At 42.1% G+C, this 21,206-nt stretch overlaps 1 protein-coding gene across 2 annotated transcripts in view; it reads right to left on the reverse strand.

Annotated features, from left to right (window-relative positions):
- Window positions 1-21,206, reverse strand: part of MYLK4 (myosin light chain kinase family member 4) — a 92,157-nt gene that overhangs the window by 32,037 nt on the left and 38,914 nt on the right. The window contains exon 1 of one of the 2 annotated variants that reach the window (XM_083747262.1): window positions 5,895-6,876. The exons of the other annotated variant lie outside the window; for it this stretch is intronic. Coding sequence (XP_083603388.1) covers window positions 5,895-6,542 — 648 coding nt within the window. The 5' untranslated portion in view covers window positions 6,543-6,876. Of the gene's footprint in view, window positions 1-5,894; window positions 6,877-21,206 lie in introns of those variants that run through there. 2 annotated transcript variants of the gene reach the window in all.

The raw sequence follows: 21,206 nt of genomic DNA on the forward strand, positions 1-21,206 counted from the left end.
GTAGCACAAAGCGTCACAAAAGGAAGACACACCACACATACTGCGTCATGACTCTGCGTTCAGCAGAGAACCAGTCTTTTCACTTTGTCGTGTGTTGTTCAGGATCAACAGAACTTCCAGAATGACAACCACAGGACAAAAGGTTGGGTACCACAGATCCACCTCACTTAATTCCAGCTCTGCTGATGACTTTAAACTTGGTGACTCATATGTCACTATGTGAAGTGAGGCATTTGGAAACATCTGGGTAGAACACTTCCACCAGGCAGAGGGCCTTTTTGGTAGTGGCACCCGCCCTGTGGAATGACCTCCCACCAGATGTCAAAGAGAAGAACAACTACCCGACTTTTAGAAGACATCTGAAGACAGCCCTGCTTAGGGGAGCTTTTAATGTTTAACAGACCACTGTATTTTAATACTTTGTTGGAAGCCACCCAGGGTGGCTAGGGAGACCCAGCCAGATGGGCGGGGTATAAATAATAAATTATTATTATTATTATCAGCTCAAGGATTTCTGCTTGTCAGGTGGAACCATTTCCCCTCTTCTCTTGGAGTCAATATTGTGCTAGCACAACAATTTAGTTGAATCCGGCCCTTTGTGTTTGAGGTAGTTTCCGATAATAAGAAAACTCTGTAACCATCAACGGGTGAATATGATGATTTGAGTCAGAATTCCTCTATTTATCACCATAAGGCACCATTCTAACAACCACGCCAGAATGTTTACTGCTAATACAATGCAAGCTGCAAACACTACACTACAAAGGGCCATTTTACACATGCGTGTTGATCACTTCTTTCATTACTCAGGTCATGGCTATTAGTCCTAATAGCTATATAAAATCTGCAGGTTCAAAGACAAGATAACTCTGAGTATCAATTGCTAGGGAGGGGGAAACTTCTTCATGGCCTATTTCTGGATTTCCCAGAGTCGCCACTGTAGGAAGCAGGATGCCAGAGTCTGATCTACCAGAACTCACTTACGTTCCCATATTCACTTTGTATAGACAACACTTTTCACTGCAAACAGTCACTGCATTGGTTAAAGGAGTCGTTGAGGGCTGAACCTATCAAGTTATGAATTATGCACAAATGGATCAATCAAGCCTTAGTGAGCCATTTCCAAGCAAGAGGCCACCTGTCAGGGACCGGGCAGAGGAGGAATGGTGGAGATGGCCTCCCCATTCTGACCCTTCCAGGGAGGAGGAAGAGGAAGACAGTATAGACTTACAACAGGGGTTTGCGGGAGGTCATAGCTCAGAGGCAGATGAGGGGGAAAGTTGGGAAATTATGGGAGAGGAGCAGGCAAAGCTGGAGCAGCAGCTGACTGGCACGTTGTCATTAGAAAGCACTCCAGACCCACCATCTCCCAGAACCCGGCAAGCCTTAAAAGTAGGAGAGCAAAGAGCTTGAAGGCCAAGGGCACTTAGCAGCACCCATAGAGGAGGTGATGAGGATGAAGAATGAGGAAGTGGGAGAGATGAGGGGTGGAGAGTCACTCAAGACATGCCATTATCCAAGGGGTTGGGTTCTATAGCCTCTCTCTGTAAAGTTTGAAATAAAAAAGGATTGTAAGAAACTTTTCCTTGCCTTTGCAACTTCCTGGGCAACCAGCCGGGAGCCGCTGACAGCACCCTGATACCACCTGAAGACTTGATCTTTCTCTATAGCTTGAGCACTCTTTTCAGTTCTGGGAAACTGCTTCTAGCCAAATCACAGAGCTGAGGAAAATGGAAGTTAACTATTCCCTTTATTTCCCAAGTTCAGCCTGGTAATACTGTTGCATCCATTGTCAAAACTGCACACACCCTCCCCAAACACGAGGGATGTATCAGAAAACCGGGGGGGGGGGCACATCCCAAGATTTGAAACCTATTCGTAATTTTTAAACAAAGAAACAAGCACAGCCTAAGCAAGAAGAGACCTCAACACAGTCCACTGACTATATGTTTAGCAATAATAAATAAATAAATAGTGCCTTGATGATACATGTCTCTTAAGTGCAATCCAGTTTGGAATAAGCCTCGGAGCTTTCAGTAGTTCTATAGAAAAACCACTGTTTTCCCTCCCTGTAGAGTGAATGATGATATTCTAATTGACAATTGCACTCAGAACAACAGTAAATACTGGGCCTAACATGACAGGCAGTCACAGTGAAAGAAAGAGACAAACCTAGCTGTAATGAATTACAGCGAGTTCATTTCAATGTTTGTTCAAGAAAATCTGAATTATAGCCTGGTTTTACTTAATATGCATGTTTAACAAGTCCAGCTGTGGTTTATGAGCTTGAGCCAATGATTATTTTCATGGACAGTTAGACTGATCTTGGATTCCTTTAAAATACAGTCCGGTTAGGCAAGTTTAATTTCATGTCTGTACCCCCATTTAATTTCAGAAGGAAGCACAAAGTATATTACAATGGTATGCTAAAACAATTACAATTACAACTAAAATGGCAAATCTAACAATGTGGAAAAATACTGAGGAATAAAAGTGCTTTAATATTCTCCTTGGAAGTTGATAGTCATGGTGTTAAGGGAGCCCAGAGATATGCTGCTGGGAGGCTGCCCTCAAAACATTTACTGATAAAAGTTCATTTTGCCATGAATGAAATGTTCAAGGTCTGGATGATAAGGTATGAATTCTTAGGGTTATTTTAACCATTACTTTTCCCAACACAAGTATTAATTACCATGCTTGGGAAAGCATGGGCATTATAATTTTGGGGATCTGATATATCCCCTTTCACTACTGGCTATTTTTTTTTAAATTAAAAAAAACAAACTCTGGTACCTGGAGAAAGGGGGGAAAGACTTTATTTTACAACAAAAGTGGTAAAACCAATGTGTCTTTCAAGAAACAGGTGTAGATGTGTGTGATGAATTCAGTGGATGTTACAGGCTTCTAAACAAGATGGTAAATGCACAGATTATTTTCAGGGAGCCCCAGTTGAAATAAGATGGTGTGCAGAGAGTGTTTGTTGATTTCAGCAGCTCATAAAGTCAACTGTGTGAGATGACCTCATTCATATAGACAATCTGAATGTCTTTATGCAAAAGAAGCTGAGAAAAAGGAATTTTGGCTAATTTTAACATAGGCACTTCCAGTCTATTCTGACTCATCTTGTTCTTTGAATGACTCTGATGTATAACACAATACAATACAGTACAGTGGTATCTTGGGTTACAGACGCTTCAGGTTACAGACGTTTCAGGTTACAGACTCCGCTAACCCAGAAATAGTACCTCGGGTTAAGAACTTCGCTTCAGGATAAGAACAGAAATTGTGCGGCGGCAGCAGGAGGCCCCATTCAGAGGTGCAATATGGCCCCATTCAGACTAAAACACTACTTATGCTTTCCACTGTGTCACGATCTTGCCCATTTGGACTTCTTTAGACACACATCTGCGCAACTAACAGCATTGTTTCCCCAGAAGGACTAAAATCTTGAGCAGGCTTTTCCAGATACAGCCTTTCGCCACGTAATATTTACCGAAATAAATCAGACTTAGAATTCATGGTTCACAGTAACATTAGGTGCAATCTGTTAAAGTTTAGCACTTTTATGGCTCCTTGACTGCACATATGCATCTCTTTGTCTCTTGTTTAAATCTGTGGGACTTTATCCCAAATTAACGCTGTTCAAATAACAGCAGATCTGACCAATATACAACCTAAATGTTGATTAAAATGTATTTGCATCCTGCAATGGATTCATTTTGATACCCCGAAACAGCTTGTATACGTATGCTTCCTATGGTTTCATTCACTTACACAACACATTGGTTTTCCATTAGGTTATCACTATTTTAAAACGGTGCTTGCAAGGTAATCTAGATTATATGGGGAAACCTTGGCCTGAAAGACTGAAAGGAAATATTTCACAAGATGCTGCCCTGCTGCTGCCCAGACTCCCTTGGCCCTTATTGAATTACATGTGTTTACTCCAGCCAGGCGTTATCCAACAAGGAAGTGGGGCTGTTTAAGGATAATGCTTTTGCAAAGCCCCTGAATACAGCAGTGAAAAGTCTTAAAGCTAGTTAATAAGTCAATGAGTATAGAGAAATGACTGGGATTGTGAGCTGTGCACTATGAAGTCCGTGGTTCAAATCCTGTCTCGGCTAGAGGCTGACTATGAAGGCAATACACTATTGTCTAAGCTCTGTGGTCAATATGGAGATAATAATGCAGGCCTCACTTGCAGGGATGTTGTATTGATCACTGAGATAATGCACACTGAACACTTTGAATGTTCTGTAGAAATTATGATTATTACTTATGAACTGAAGCAGTCAGTTCCAGTCATATTAGCTGTTATGCACTGAGTTGAATAGGATCCAAAATGCAGCAGTCTGATTGGTCTGCAGGAGCCACCTAGTCCAGCTCTAGGTGGAAGTGAATCCACAACCTGATTGGCCTACAGGAGAATCCAGGAATTAGCCAATCACATGCAGCTCATTGTGTATATAAAGCAGATATTGTGGGGGAACTTCCATTCCTCCTCACCACTATGAGCTGAATAAAGAGCATGAAATCCACTCTCGACTCCGAGTATATTTCATTAGCAATGGACTTAGGGACCAGTTTGTAAAACTCCATTTTTTCCTATCACATTTCAAAATCTCTGTGGCAATGAAGTAGATCCAAAAAAGGACTGAAAGGGTTGGGTTCATTTCTAATAATGGAACTGACTTAGAATTGAATGGTTTGTGTGGAAGAGGACACCCGTCTGCCACTAGTTAATAGCCAGGTTCTCCTATAACACTTAACTATGGTCTAATGGTTAATCTTCACTGTGGTTTGCAAAAACAAGCCAGCATCGTAAACCTGGGTTTGATATTAGTTTGTTTCTACCATAGTTAGAATGAATCGTAGTTTGTTTAGATGGAACTGCAAGCTACGGTTAATCTAAAATGGAAGTGAAAGCACCCAAACTGCCCTTGTGACTGCTCCGAAGGACTAGGGTGTTCGGGGGTTACCCAGGTTCACTCCTGCAATGCTAAACTATGGTTTAGTGTTACATCTAAAGTAGTTCAATATCTACACCCATGCCTATCCTGAAATAGCTTGTTACATGTGCAGTGTTCCTTTTATATTTTACAAAAAAAAAAGTAACCTGCAGCAAAGGTGTTCAGGGAACTGAAAATGTAAAGTTCTACTGAATGAAAGTGCCAAATACCTTTAATTAAATATTAAGAAGTGCCACTTTGTTTGGGTTTTTTTTTAATATATCATGGCACACAGAATCTGCAGGGAGGTACTTTATATTACCGTAATTTACGTTCATAAAGCACTTTTCCAAACGACCAGAGTCCCAGAAATAAATTCTGACATTTTGTTAGAAACAGGTTGTGCTGAAATAATAACTGAGAATAATGAGATTGGGATTTCTCCCCTATTTGTGGTTTCTAGAATGGGCATACTGTTACCCAAACATTAAGACAAAGCTGCATGTGCCATTATTATGGTGTGATTTTGCATTGCTCACAATGCTCAAAATTAGGAGCTTTTAAAAAATAAAAACAAAATCCAAACCTGAATGACTTGTTACAGTAAACAAGGGGTTGGATCCAGGGCTGCCTGGAGCAGAACTTCGCTAAAAATATAGATTGAGCGCTGGATGGAAAATTTCTCCCTTCTATCTGCAGGCCCCTGCGCCTTCCCAAACGGCTTTGAAGGGTTGAGGTTGAACCCTCCAGAACGCTGGGAGTTGCAGTGTGGCTATCCCTTCCCTTCCTCCCGTGAGGAGCCTCAGCTGGATCTGAGTCACTGTCACAAACGGAAGGAACCTTTCCTGTATCAGAAGATCTGGATCTAGCCCAAAACAACTTCCACTGAGCACAAAGGAGGGAAGGGGGGGAAAGCACATTAGGCTCTTAAATAGCTGGGCTCACCTTTTCATTCCATTTGCTGAACAGCGCATCCTTTTTGTCCGAGAACGTCTGCATCCTGAAAAGGTTTCCCGATCTATCTTTCCGCAGGTAGCCACTGACTCTAAGGAACTTATGAGGGACCTCATTTCTGCGGATGAGGTCTGTGATGGTAGAAGTCTTCAGTTTTTCTACCAAACAGCCAAGGAGTTGCTGGACTCCCAGGACCAATTGCTCAAGCCCATCTAACCTTTTGGCTTGTTGCTCGGCGCTTCTGTTCATGTCGGCAAGCTTCTTGTCAATTTCTAGGCATAATGTTGTGACATCAGAACCATTCGGCTTCTCAGGTGTTATGGCAGACGGTCGGAGTCCAGAGTCCCTTCCTTTTTCCTTTAAGAGCGCCATGTTCTTTTCCATACAGCAGATTTCCTGCGAAAAGTAATCCAACTTCTGAAGGACATTGTCTTGCCCAGTCAACAACCTGCTTATTTTCTGATCCAAGGAAGCAATATCCAGCCCACTCATTTGTTCAGGGGGGCTGACATCCTTGCTTGAAATTTGGGGAGCAGGTGAGTCTTCCTCTTCACTAGAAGGTCGCTGGTTTTGTAAAGCATTCGGGTCAAATATTTTGGCCAAGGAGTTTACCACTGACTTTTTGTTGGAGGCGGTCATTCTGCCTATTTACACAGACGCATAGATGATATCAATGAAAATAGCATATTCAGAGGGCTTGGCAGCCAGTTTCCTGAGGGACATAAGCCTGGTGTTTGTCAGAACATCAGGCTCAATCCACTTAGAGTTCTGCAAGTTAGGTATCGAAGAAGAGCAGTCCACTCTCGACTTTTTTTTAGAAAGCGCAGTAAAATAATGAAGTTCCAGGCAGACATTTGCTGAGCATCTAAATGCACTTGCCGTCAGTGACGTCAGTCTTTGGGGAGGGCAGAAGAACTATTTGCACCCAAGTGGAAATGGACACCATAAAGGCTACAAGACATCTGAGAAGTCCAGGGATGCGAAAGACCCTTTGGCAGCAGCAACACGGCTGCTTGCGAAAGATATGAATCTGGTATCCAATTGGATCCCTGAGCTGAACAAAATAAGAGCCGCGCTAAAGGGGAAGCTAAATTTGGGTGCTTGGAATTTTTACAGCTTAATGCTAATTGTTTGGATTAGAGTGCCAGTTGCTTTGCAGAAATTCTTTGTACACAGATTTATTTATTTTTAATAATGCTGTGCACAGATAGTTTAGAAAATTTATAACTCTGCTAGAGGTGCATTAGTCTTCCCCTCCCCCCTGCTGACAACAACCAAGTTAACATAATAGGAAAACATTATTTGTTATTATTTTCTATCCCGCCTGCTAGCAAAGTAAGAATTGCACAGAACATAATTTGCAACAAACATAATTATTGTATAATGGCAGCAGTTGCAGGAATCGTTTTGGTTCCTCCTACTTAAGCAGCTGGCATTCTTTCATAGCTTTAGCCATGATGAGAAAGGGAGGGTATGGCTTTTTAAAAAGCAGCCATTCTCCCCACAACCATAGTTTAAATCTGTCAAGTATAAAATAACCACGTTCATCTACACAAATCATTTCCGTGCCCTGTATAACCCAAAAGGTAAATATAGAAACTCAAGCGATGACTTGCCTGGGCTGTGGTCCAAAACTCTGTGCATCCTCTGAGGTGTACATAAATCTCCTGGGTGAGTCGCCTTCCCCTTAACTACAAATAGATTCTCCTGATATTGAAATGAATGGGGAGGCCATTATGTGCACAGAAACTTTGAACATGTATATTGGAACTTGCATGCGTGCGTATGCACATGTGAGCATGCACAAACTCACGCAGAGAGCATTGAACAAGCCAAGTTTGAGAAGTTGTTTGCGGGCCCATGAAGTAGCAACAAAAACAACACAACAAGATCTTGGAACTAAATGGGCCACAACTTTATCGATTACAGATGACAGTAGGCTTAGGCACTGGGTATGTATAATCCATTCCGACTACACAAGGGTTGGTTCTGGGTTAATGGTGTCTTCAAGACACAGGTCAACTACAGTGACCCCCCCCACCGAATGGAAGTCCTTTGGCCCATCAGCCCCTCACCCCCCGTCTGGACCTTTGGACAGAACTTCAACCTAGACCCCTCTACCAGCGTGTCCAGAGATTTTTACATATCCCTCTCACCCCAATGCCTTTTTTGAGTCACAGTCGTAACTGTTGCTATGTGGAAGGTAAAACTCCCTATTTGTATGAAAACAAATTCTAAACAAATATAAAATAAAACCTAAAACCAGCAGCTGCGTAAATGCAAAAAATAAAATAAAAATCCCAAAACTCACTGCACCCCCAAAGCCAAACAGAGATTGTATTTATCAGCAATCATCATCATCAAAGCAAAACTGCTGGCACCTAAATGTTTACAGTGTTTTAGCCTATATTATCACAATAGGTGGGAAACGGTGTGGCTCCCCAGAGCCCTGCTGAAGAATATACTTCTTTCTGTTTTTTAAGGGTTACCAAATTACTAAAAAGCAAAAACCTTCCTTGTGTTCTGCTGATGGCGCCAATGACTGACAATAAAATGCCAGGGATGGAGGCATCAGTCTTTTTGAGATACATCTCTATTACTACCACATAACAAGTTCTGCCCTCACACAGCCCAGGATTAAGATCCCTTTTGTACAGAATAGACATTTGCAAGATTTAACACACCAAACGTAGCTGGGAATGCTTCCCCGACACTGATTTAAACGGCTTTGATTTAAAAGCAGGAAACCGAAAAGGAGGGAGGGGTGGAATCCAGAGGTTAGGGATCTCTATTTCATGGAAAGAATAATACAAAAGGCATCCCTGAAAATGCCACAGGAGCCAGAAGCAGGGAAGCTCCAGCGAGGAAGAGTTATGTTTTAAAACACTCGGGGATTTCCAAACTGCGTCTGCTAAAAGAATAGCTAAACCCTCTTGACACTTGGACATCTGCAAAAAACAACAACAACACACACACAAAAACCCACCACCTCCCTGTTATCCGCAAAGCACCTTGAGATGTGTTTGCACCCTCTGTAAAACAACACAATTCTACAGAAACATTCCTCTCTGAGGCATTTGAGGAGCTCACAAAGGATTACCAGTGAAAAAGGGTCACATATAATTCTAACACAATCTCCTCTCCAGCCACCCCCATCCCAAGTTAAACAACGGAGGCCAAAGGTTGGTCGTATGTCAATGGTCATAAGGAAAAGCAGCTACTGAGGTAGACTCTACAGTACAGTCCTTCTGAAAGGCAGATTTCAATGGGAACATGATAGAAAACCAAGAAAGTGAAGGCATTTGATTTTGCATTACTGTATTTCAATATAGTGTCGGAAGCAGCCCAGAGTGGCTGGGGAAACCCAGCCAGATGGGCGAGGTATAAATAATAAATTATTATTATTGTTGTTGTTGTTGTTGTTGTTGTTGTTATTTGCATCCATGTTCTCACTGGAGACATGAGTGACGCTGTGGTCTAAGCCACTGAGCCTAGGACTTGCCGATCAGAAGGTCAGCGGTTCGAATCCATGCAATGGGGTGATTTCCCGTTGCTCTGTCCCAGCTCCTGCCAACCTAGCAGTTTGAAAGCACGCCAGTGCAAGTAGATAAATAGGTACCACTGCAGCGGGAAGGTAAACGGCATTTCCGTGCGCTGCTCTAGTTTCGCCAGAAGCGGCTTAGTCATGCTGGCCACATGACCCGGGAAAACTGTCTGCGGACAAACGTCGGCTCCCTCGGCCAGTAAAGCGAGATGAGCGCAGCAACCCCAGAGCCGTCTGCAACTGGACTTAACTGTCAGGGGTCCTTTACCTTTATGTCTGAACTCACTGAAATATCTGCAGTCTTCAAAGGCAGCCCCACATCAATGCACTGTGGAAATATACCACAGCATCTATGGGAAAAAGGCCACAACCGTGACAAAGCTTCACAGGATCTCATTGTAATGTATTCCCAGGTCCATCTCTTTCATCAAACAAACTTATTGCTTGTTGCAAATCCCTATAAATGCCATTGATTGAATGCTGTCTTCAGTTTGTATTATGAGAAAGAGAAAACTGGAGTTCCTTTTCCCAAAGAGCCTTGGTTACGTATTGCACTCCTGCGTTGACCTAGCATCTCTCACCAGAGTGCTTATTTGTTGAAGGCTCAGACTGAGCATCTTATAATTTATGGCAGCTGCTGGCATTGAACATGACAGGTACCCGAACAGAAATATTGTAGCAGCGGCCGAGTCCAGTCCTGGCTTTTTCTGGCTTTGCGCCACTTATAGGGATATACAATCATTCACAAGCGACTATCACTACTCCATTTTATCACCAATAAATCAGAAGTCATTGTATATCACCGTTCTCCAAAGCTTAATCTTCTCACTTTCCCCTGTTACTTTAGATGGTTTGTTAGATGGTACCCAAGCCCTTGTAAAAATGCCAGCACCTGCCTTGCATGAGTACACTGTGGGATAAATCAGCCCCATATATAACCAGCATGCCTAGCTCTAGTGAAAGCATGCAGGGGTTAAAACCATAGAGTAAACCATTTTCCTAGATTTAGCTAGGCCATTTTGTATCTACAAAATGGTGACATTTGCATCTCTACATATAAATTAGGATATACAATTTTTAGGGGAGGTCAGTAGCAGTGGATAAGCTTTCTTTCAGGCCCTAGGGGTCCCACTGATGAAATCCTGACCAATTCCTGAGAAAGCCCAGAGTTCCTTGAAACATTTTGGAAAACCACAATAGTAAAAGAACTACCTTATCTAAAAACAGAGTGAAGTTCAGAGGTGAATACAGATCAGGAATGGTAAACACAGGAACTCACTATAAGGCTAAATCTACACAGCTATTAAAAAACCGCTCTGAATACGCTCTGCAAAAAAACCATTGCAAAGCTCAGAATTGAAAAAATAATTGAGTTGCGGTTTCAGCTCTGCAGCGCCCTCTGGTGTCACGGTGTTGTAATGCATTCATAACACTGCATTTTGACTGAGTCCTAACTCTCAGGATCCAACTGTACCGAAACCTTTGCTCAGACCCGCATATATATATGTATATTTAAAAACAATCAGAACCTGTGGATTTCAACTGCGTTTGGGGATCTCTCATTACAAGACTTAAACCAATCACATAATACTCAAAAAGTAAGTGACGTGCTGCGTCTTCTAATGATATATGGATGCGGTGTGAATAGGGCCATCTCGAAAGCTTGTCTGGAACTCCATTCAGCTCCCTTCTGGTCTCCCCAAAGGAATTGGCAATGTTTAGAGCACACACAGAGAGACAGTTCTGGCCCAATGCTCAATGAGGCAGAGATAGGGAATTTATAGCATCAGTATGGCCTCCGGGCACAATGACTCTACCACCTGTTAATCAATTATGAATCCTGACCTCCCTTACCAAAAGCTAACTGGCCACGGGTGTTCTGCAAATCCCCTTGGTGATAAATCATTACAAGACACCTAATGCTCAATTACCATCACATGTCGGCTGCAGCCTTTTGTTAAAATTCTCCCTGTCGTGCAATAGCAGAAAACAGGGACCACTTTGCCTATACAGTGGTACCTCTGGTTACGTAATTAATTCGTTCCGGAGGTATGTTCTTAACCTGAAACTGTTCTTAACCTGAAGCACCATTTTATCTAATGGGGCCTCCTGCTGCCACCGTGCCTCCGGAGCACGATTTCTGTTCTTATCCTGAAGCAAAGTTCTTAACCTGAAGCACTATTTCTGGGTTAGTGGAGTCTGTAACCTGAAGCGTATGTAACCTGAGGTACCACTGTAGTTGTGGCTCATTAAAATTAGTATGTCCTTCCCCAGGATTCACAAGACCTCTATTGACTAATTTTTTCCTCAAAAAGCCAAATGCAATTGCTGCGTGTTAAAAGACGTGCAAAGACAACTTCTCTTCCTGAAGGTACTTCTCTTCTTTCGCCTTTCTCGGTGCTTGTTTGAAAAATACTATTTTTTCTCAAACAGGTTCCAGTGTATTGAAAAAGCTTGATTCATAAATGTTAGGATTAAGGGTAGAAGCACATCAGTTTCCTAGTCCAAATGAAGCACAGCCTAAACATTTGCCTGCTTTTCTCCCTTGTGTTATTATCATTTCCTTCCCTTGCCTTCCCTCCTTGATTTCTGTGCCTTCCCTCTAGTGTTGACAGGGACTTGTCTTACACTGTTGGGGGATGACTGGCCTCATTGACCCCTCTAATCCCTTGCAGCTTTATGTTTTCTGTGATTTAGCCTGGAAGACTGTAGCCAATGATATATATGTTATATATGTAAAAGCGGATTCTCAATAGGTCTGTATTACCAAATTTGCATTGGGTTCTTTACACCCTCAGCATTGATCAGCATTAATTGTTGGATACATTTTGTTCAATAAAGTGGGAATTAGGTACTATTTGGTCGTTCGTGTTCGTGTGTGTGTGTGTGTGTCTGTGTCTGTCTGTCTGTCTATCATCTATCTATCTATCTAGCATCTATCTATCCATCTATCATCTATTTATCTATCTACAGTGGTACCTCGGGTTAAGAACTTAATTCGTTCTGGAGGTCTGTTCTTAACCTGAAACTGTTCTTAACCTGAAGCACCACTTTAGCTAATGGGGCCTCCTGCCGCAGCCGCACGATTTCTGTTCTCATCCTGAAGCAAAGTTCTTAACCCGAGGTACTATTTCTGGGTTAGCGGAGTCTGTAATCTGAAGCATCTGTAACCTGAATCGTTTGTAACCCGAGGTACCACTGTATCTATCTCAGCAATTACTTTATATATTCAACCAAAATATGGATTGATATATGACAGCAATCATAACTCAAGGTTTGTACAATCTCTAAGTGAGCCACATCTTCATACTAAATTAGTTAAAACATGTCTCACTTACAGATATTGGGTGAAATAACAGGGAGCCCAAATGTTTGAGTTGTACAAAAGGACTATTTATAATCCTGTCCTCTTTTTTCTCAGAGCCACCACCCTAAATATTCCCAACAATTACTCAGAGCCAAGATGACATATATACATCTTTGGATCAGCATTTTATTTTTTACCAAAAAAGTGCATGTTGTTTCAGCTTTTTGGGGGGAGGGGGAGTTGCAATAATTTTACAATGGGGGATTCCCCTACTTGCCCCCCCCCCAAGGCAAACAGTAGCTTTGGAAAGGGGAACCTTCTGAGCATTGCAGAGGGGGAGAAAATAGTTAAATCCCCTCCAGTGCCAGTTCTGATTCCTTCAATTATCAGCCCTTCCTCCTCCTCTGATGCAATTTGCATATAAAAATAAATAAATCCTTGCACATTAAGTGCAAAGATGCCTGAACCACCAAGGATGGAAAGCAGTGTTATACTACTGAGAAGAATTCACACTGGCCGACCAGAGGTCTCTCGCGAAACTAGCCTAACAGATATCAATGAAACTCTTTGTGAATTACAGGCGAAGAATGGAGGACCAGGAATTTAATGAGAAGTTTTATGTACAGTTATAATTGATGGTGACTACTATCCCCCTGCTACCTGTTAGCTCTCTTGTAGTCCCCATTGTCCATTATTTCTGGCCCCATCTGAAGATTCCTGCATGAGTTTAGCAGCCCTTGCTGTCGTGTTTCTTTCTCTTTCCTTTTTTAATACCACTCTGTTGAAAAGAAGAAGAAAAACTGGATTTCTCAAGTCAGAGAAATATGATGTGATAAATTATCCCCTAATAGTGCACAAGCCTCGTTCCAAGAAGCCAGTTTGAAGGAAAATTCCTGATGTTCTGAGGCGAAAGCCAGAGGTGTCATAACTCCGAAGACGGCGAATGAAAGAGGTACTGTCTCCAGGTGCAGTCGGAGTTGTACCTCATTTCATGTTACGGAGACTGCTTCAAATCTTTGGTTGCTCTCCAAAGCTGTTCTGGCAGCTCCCATCCTGCATTTAAAAATTTATAAACCACAAAAGGCCTTTTCTTAAAAGAAAGTTAATTCTGGATGGATAGCCTGAAAAGACTTTAAAAGGGACAGCAGTCAGAAGCAGTTATGTGGAAAATTGGATGCGAGTAACGGCTTCTCACTCTGTCGGAATCAACTAAAAATATAGCAAACACGATTTCCATGGGAAGGAAAGTTACACTGATCAAAATTTTGTGTAAGGATGGTCGGGTTGGAGCTTCAGATTGTTCCTTCAATTGGGACCTTCTTTAGATGTGCAGTTAGAACATCATTTTAGTGAATGACCAGCATTTTGTAAGACACTTGGAGGTGGAATCTGGGGAAGTTATTTATCCTTGGATCAAAGGTAGATTGGGTTCTGAGAGTGGGGAAAGCTCTCAACTAATTAGAGGTCTTTAGCTCTCCTTTGATTGCGTAAACAGCATCATGATCATGGGAAAATTTGCTCCAAGCATACACCAACACTGAGAATATGCTCAGACAGTGATTAACTGCTACATACTACTAAAACATCCTTGGATGTAAACCAAATTATTATTTGAATAATACTCTCATTCAACAGCCTTGAAAGCTTCCTTGGTGCTCTCTAGTAATGGGCACACTCCAGCCAAAGTTGAGCACATTTAAGTTCAACCACTTCAATGGGAAAATAATGCATGTTCTGCATGCTTCCATTGTAATCAATGGGCATCAGCGGTGCTTAATGTCTGAATCATACCTCATTGATAATCGCACTGTGGGAGCCATGATTTGCCAGTACAGTTACATAACAGCACTGGTAATAGGTCCCTGCGTAATACCTCTTCAGTGGCATTTATACCTAGGAGAATGATAACAGCATTCTAACTTTGACATGGGTGGAATCTACACACATATAAAAAGCGCTGTGAAAATGATTTTTTAAAAAACGTTTTAAAAAACACATTGAATTTTGCATAGCTCAATGTCACCGCCTAGTGTCACATTTGTATATTGCACTTTAGAACACATTTAAAACGTTTTATTTGCAGCTGTATAGCTGAGTCCATGGTCTTGTATTCAGTGCTAGTCAGAACCATCAATATACACACTAATACATTCCATAGGGTTGTGGCTCACAGCAGTTCAGAATGTTATCTTCAAGGCAAATCAGGTGAGGTCCATTATCAATACCAAAGGATTAAGGAATTCAGTAATAATTCCAGTACCTTAGGGAATCAGTGTAGGTTGGGCAACCTAGTCAGATGGGCATCTTATAAATAAACTAACAGTAATATTAGTAGTCATAATCATCATCATCATCACCATCATCATCTGAAGTGTAAGAGCAATGAGCAGGAATACAGTTGGAAAGTCATTTTTTCGGCTAAATTTGGCATCAGAGCAGAGTTAGAAAGCTGGGAAGGGGGAGATTTTCAGAGAATGCCAGAAAAGAGTTAGTGTGTGTGCAAGGGGGGGGGGTGGCATAAAGAGAGAGAGAGAGAGAGAGAGAGCAGCCCAGTTCAATTTTTGGCTCCAGCCACACCCACCACTGGCTTCAGCTTCACTCACTGCCACAGATTAAGCTGAGGGAATGTGGTGCTTAAATTTTAGAGCTCCTGACCTAGATCTGTTTCCGCCATCTTCTCTTATTGTTGCTGCTAACTCTATCCTAGACATGTGTGTCTGTGTCTATGTGTGTTTTTAATAGATTTAAGCTATTTGAGATTAAACATTGTGAAAGTAAGTTAACATAAATTGTCTTCTGCAGCCAACTTTGCCCTTTAAATAAACATTGCTTCTCTTCTGTCCCCCCAATAACTGAAGATGCCTAAAAAAGATTTCATTTTTTGCATCATTTTCCTGTCAGGAGTAAATATCATGTTCCCACACTTCTGCACCATGTCACATCACCTGTATGAAACAACCGGGGGTGAGGGGGAGAAATTATCACTGTAGGAATTTGCTTTCATATCCTTATGTGGAAATCTGTTGCTCTTTGATGGTGTTGGGAATGTTTTGAGAACTACAATTTCTTTGTAAATCAGTAAGGAAACAACAGAAGAAAAAGGATTTGAGAAAAATCCAGTAACCCCCTGTTCAGCAGATACAAGTGTGTGTGTGTGTGTGTGTGTGTGTGTGTGTGTGTGTGTGTGTGTGTGTAGAAATCACGTCCTTCCTTCCATGGTTTAGGAATCTCTGCAAGCAAGCAATTGTTTCTGGAAAATCATATAAAGAAGTTGCAAACTATACAAGCAAACTTCTTGGTGATTACAAGGTGAGTGCACATTGCTCCAATCTGAAGAGTAAGAATTTCTTCTTCATCATCATATATTGTTGTTGTTGCTGTTACTACCACTACCACTACCACTACCACTACCACTACCACTACTCCTACTACTAATGTGGCATCATCTACGTAAATGGCACTTTATGAACAACAGGCTTGACAGCAGCCTATCCCAAGGTGTTACTATCCGACTGAAGAAATATTGTCTCTATAATTCATTTCAAGGTGCAAAGCAAGCTTTTGCGTATATGATTTCTGCACTGATACCCCACCTTCCTTCTAAGAAGCTCAAGGTGGTGTATACGATTCAACCTGTTCCCATTTAGGTTAGGCTAAAATACAGTGATTAGCCGAAGGTCATGCAGTGAATTTCATGGGGATTAGATTGTGTCGGGATTTGAAGCCTTGTGTCCCAAGTTCTAGTCCAACATGTGAACCACTTCAAGTGTTTTAATGTAGGGTTGTAAATTTTTTATTGATTTTATTGTTTATTGTTTTGAAAACTGCTTTGAGGGTGTTGTTGTTGTTGCTGTTGTTTACAATCAAGTGATGCATAAATTTTATGAAATAAATAAATTAAATAGATAGGCTACAGTGGCTTTTATACAGTGAAACTTGGATGCATTTTCAATACCGTAAATTTCATGAGATTGTTTGGGGATATTCATTTTAATGTTTTTAATGTTTGATGCTTTATTATGTTTTATATATTCTGTAAGCCCCCCAGAGTGGCTGGGGGGGGAGTAATAATAATAATAATAATAATAATAAAAAATAAACATAACTAGTGCTGCAACTCAGTTAAATAAATTTATTGATCATGCAAGTTTTAGTTTATTAACCCATTAAACCATAAATTAAAATAGCCTACATTTACATCTGGGTAAAATGAAAATGCATTATTTTTAGATGACGCACACTTATATTTCAGCAGACATCGTTTTAGAAATGGCATTCCTCCCGAGTGTGGAAATGGGGACAGAATGCCTCTTAAAACTGTGCTTAGCATCTGCAGTTTTTGCAAGCACTTCTTTTAAAAATTATTGCCTGGATCCACGTTCCGTTCTGTCTGGGAATGCAGGCTAGCATGTTTCTCCAAAGATTTATTTTTCTTTACAGCTCTTTTAGAGCTTGGTATAGTTGCACACACACAGCCAGTCTGCTTTTCATTCAATTGCATTCAGCCGAAGTCTTTCATCTATACCTGGCTTCAATTTGCAGAAATGTAATCACTGCCACTGCAAAGTTCATTCTTTTAATCTGCATGTTCCATTTCTAACTTTCACTGTCTTCTTGGTTGTTCTTACGCAATTGCTCCTCGTCCTTGACATTCCACCTAGTAACACTGGGGCTCTCTCCCTGCCAGCTTCTTTCCAGGGTTTGGATTTCATATTAGCGTTTTATAAGTGAGGCTTGAATATACATTCAGCAGAATGAAGCCTTGACATTGGAATATACCACTCTAGGATACCAATGGGGTATTGCATGCTGAATTATTGCAAATCTAAACAAAACAACAACAACAACCCTTTTTGCACATATAAGAACAGCCACAGGGAACAGTATAACTGCTTTTGTATAACTGCTTTTCTTCTATCCCACATAATGTTTTTCTAAATGCATGGCTGCTATTTGCAAGAGAGCATTCAAGCACACAAAGCAATGACAAACCTAGACAGCATCTTAAAAAGCAGAGATATCACCTTGCCAACAAAGGTCCATATAGTTAAACCTATGGTTTTCCCAGTAGTGATGTATGGAAGTGAGAGCTGGACCATAAAGAAGGCTGATCGCCAAAGAGTTGATGCTTTTGAATTATGGTGCTGGAGGAGACTCTTGAGAGCCCCATGGACTGCAAGTAAATCAAACCTCTCCATTCTGAAGGAAATCAGCCCTGAGTGCTCACAGGAAGGACAGATCCTGAAGCTGAGGCTCCAATACTTTGGCCACCTCATGAGAAGAGAAGACTCCCTGGAAAAGACCCTGATGTTGGGAAAGACACAAGGAGAAGGGGACGACAGAGGATGAGATGGTTGGAGAGTGTTCTCGAAGCTACCAGCATGAGTTTGACCAAACTGAGGGAGGCAGTGGAAGACAGCAAGCTGCCCACAGAGTCTGCCTGGCGGAAGCAAGCCCCACACTGCCATTTTGGGCAGCACGGGGGCCTGAGCCACTCCCAGGAGAGACGTGTGACTCAGTGCGCTGCAGGCCAGGCCCCGCGGTAAGTGCCGTCTCCTGCGGTGTGCCATTTTGTCATGCCTTCAGGGATGTCATCCGGGGCGGACTGGACGGCTGCACCTCCCCTTCCTACAACCCTGACACTTGCACCCCAAACAGCGACAGTCTAGGGCAGCAGTTCTCAAGCTGTGGGTCCCCAGATGTTGTTGGACTACAACTCCCATCACCCCTAGCTAGCAAAGCCAGAGCTCAGGGATGATGGGAGTTGTAGTCTGACAACATCTGGGGACTCACAGGTTGAGAACAGCTGGTCTAGGGAAACCTTAACCACTTGCTTCTGCTGAACATTTAAGCCTCTCCATTTAGACCGAATGTTTCCAGTGCCAAGCTTCCTTACTACATTTTCCTAGCTCTGTGGTACTTTCATTTCTTTTCATTGTTATAGCCCGCATTTTCTTCCAATAGGAAAAAAACCAAAACAAAATTACAACCATAGAATCATAGAATTGTAGAGGTGGAAGGGACCCTGAGGATCATCTAGAAACCAACCCCCTACAGTCCCATACAGGGATTGAATCGACATCCTTGGCATTATCAGCAACATGTTCTAAAACAGTTGGATCCAGCCTCAGTCATTCCTAGAACAGATGCCTACAGATGCAGCCCTATACATGTTTAATGGAATTTACTGCCAAGGTAAGTTTGTACAGAAATGCAGAGCCTCACTCTGGATTCACTATAACTATCTTTACACACACACACACACACACACACACACACACACACACACACACACCTCTTTCAGGCTGAGGGAGCAGGCATTTGTCCACAGACAGCTTCTTTCTGGATCATCTGGCCAGCATGACTAAACTGCTATTGGCTCACGGAGGACCGTGGCGAAATGCACGGAAACACCATTTACCTTCCCGCCACAGCGGTACCTATTTATCTACTTGCACTGGCGTGCTTTCAAACTGCTAGGTTGGCAGGAGCTGGGACAGAGCAACGGGAACTCACTCCATCACAGAGATTTGAGCTGCTGACCTTCTGATTGGCAAGCCCAAGAGGCGCAGTGGTTTAGACCACAGTGCCACCTGCCTCCACACACACAAAGAGAGAATGACACAAACACAGAGAGAGAGAGAGCTATTCACCTGCTTCAACCCCTGTTTCTCACACCTGCTACTATGCTCATTTTCGTAGGCATACTTTTGCCCTTTGATAGGCTTGAGTGTCTTAATATAAGCAATATGCATGTTTTGTTTTGTTTTGTATGTTTGTTTTTCAAGTCAGGCTTGGCTGGATCTGGTGCCAGTCCAGCAAACACAGCTGGCTTCTTTCATGGACTAATAGAACAGGACGTAGCCTCCCGCCTGCCCAAAATCGCTACACCTTGGCAATCTCATAACCTCCTTAATGTTCTGTGTCAAAGTAATACTTCCAAAACGTTGCAAAAAACAACAACACCTCAACAACAACCACCTCAACATCTTAGGGCTTAATGCAAATGCCATTCATAGGTCGCAAGAATTAAGTGAACATGGAATGGAGAACAGAAAGACGTGGGAAAGGAACTTGGCAACTTGTTAAATTTGTATGGATAAAAGGGAAGATACTATCTCACCAAGAGATCTGAACATTTTCATGGTTAATGCACTTCTGGCAAGCAGTACTTAATAGCTAAAGGAATCCAGTAAGAAAAGAGGGTTAAGCAAGGTATAAGGGGGTGGGGGAATCTTGTATTCAACAATCTTGTATTCCATGGCTAAGAGAAGACCCATGGAACTTAATAAACATGACTAACTTAGGCTCATTCATTTCAGGGGCTCCACTCTGAGTAAAACTGTTGACTGCAACCATTACTTTTAATTTGTAAGTCCTTGCAACACAAAAGTTACCTCAGACTTTTCAAACGTTCCCAACATTTTGCCCAATATTTTTTTAATCAGCAACACTTTTGACATAGTTCTGCTGCAGCCGAATCCTCACAGGCAATTTCATACCCCCCCTCCTTCCCCAAATATTGCAAAGTTCTAGGCAATCTTCCTGAGGCACAATTCCTTTCAAAGAGATAGCACCAGAATTTCAAAATGTCCTTCTTGTGATCACTTAATTTACAAATTTGCAGGTTTATTTATTGCATTCATAGACCACCTTTCCTCCAAGAGCTCAACATGATGTACATGACCTCTCCTCATCCCCATTTTATCACCACAACCAGACTGTGAGTCTGGTTAGACTGAGAGTCATTGGCGTTCCCAAGCTCACCCAATGAGCTTCATGGGGAAATGGGGATGTGAGCCTTTGGGTTTCTCAACATTGGAGCAAAATGTGGACCCCCATCTCAGTGCTGTCCCAGACTCTTTTTTCCTTTAGATGTGGGGCTTTCAATCTTGGTTGTTTTGGACTTTCCAACCTTTTCTTTATAGGAACGCAGGCAGCTTCCTAATACCAAATCTGCCCATTGGTCCATCTAGCTCATGATTGCCTATGCTGATTGGCCAGTAGCTTCACAGTGTCTCAGGTGTGAGTCTTTTATAGCCCTATTTGGAGTTGCCAAGAATTGAACCTGAAACCTTCTGCATGCAAGACAGAGGTTCTACCACTTAACTACAGCCTTAACTACAAAGAGATGCACACATGCAGAGACACTTGCACATACCTTTAATCCTATACACACTTATCTGCAACTATGTTCCATTAAAGCTAATGGTTCCGATTTTGCTGTGCTGTCAGATCTGCATCAATCAACTATATTGAGGTTGGGGGGCCCATCACCCTTTCGATGAAGATGGATTCAAACTCCCATGGCCAGTGGTCAAGGATTATGGGAGTTGTGGTCTACCATCTGGAGATCACAGGCTCCCCGTCTCTGGTCTCTATTGTAAAAGCATTGTTGTTGTTTAGTCGTTTAGTCGTGTCCGACTCTTCGTGACCCCATGGACCAGAGCAC

The sequence above is a fragment of the Podarcis gaigeae genome, assembly GCF_964106915.1.
Source record: "Podarcis gaigeae genome assembly, chromosome: 7".
Taxonomy (NCBI): Eukaryota; Metazoa; Chordata; class Lepidosauria; order Squamata; family Lacertidae; genus Podarcis; species Podarcis gaigeae.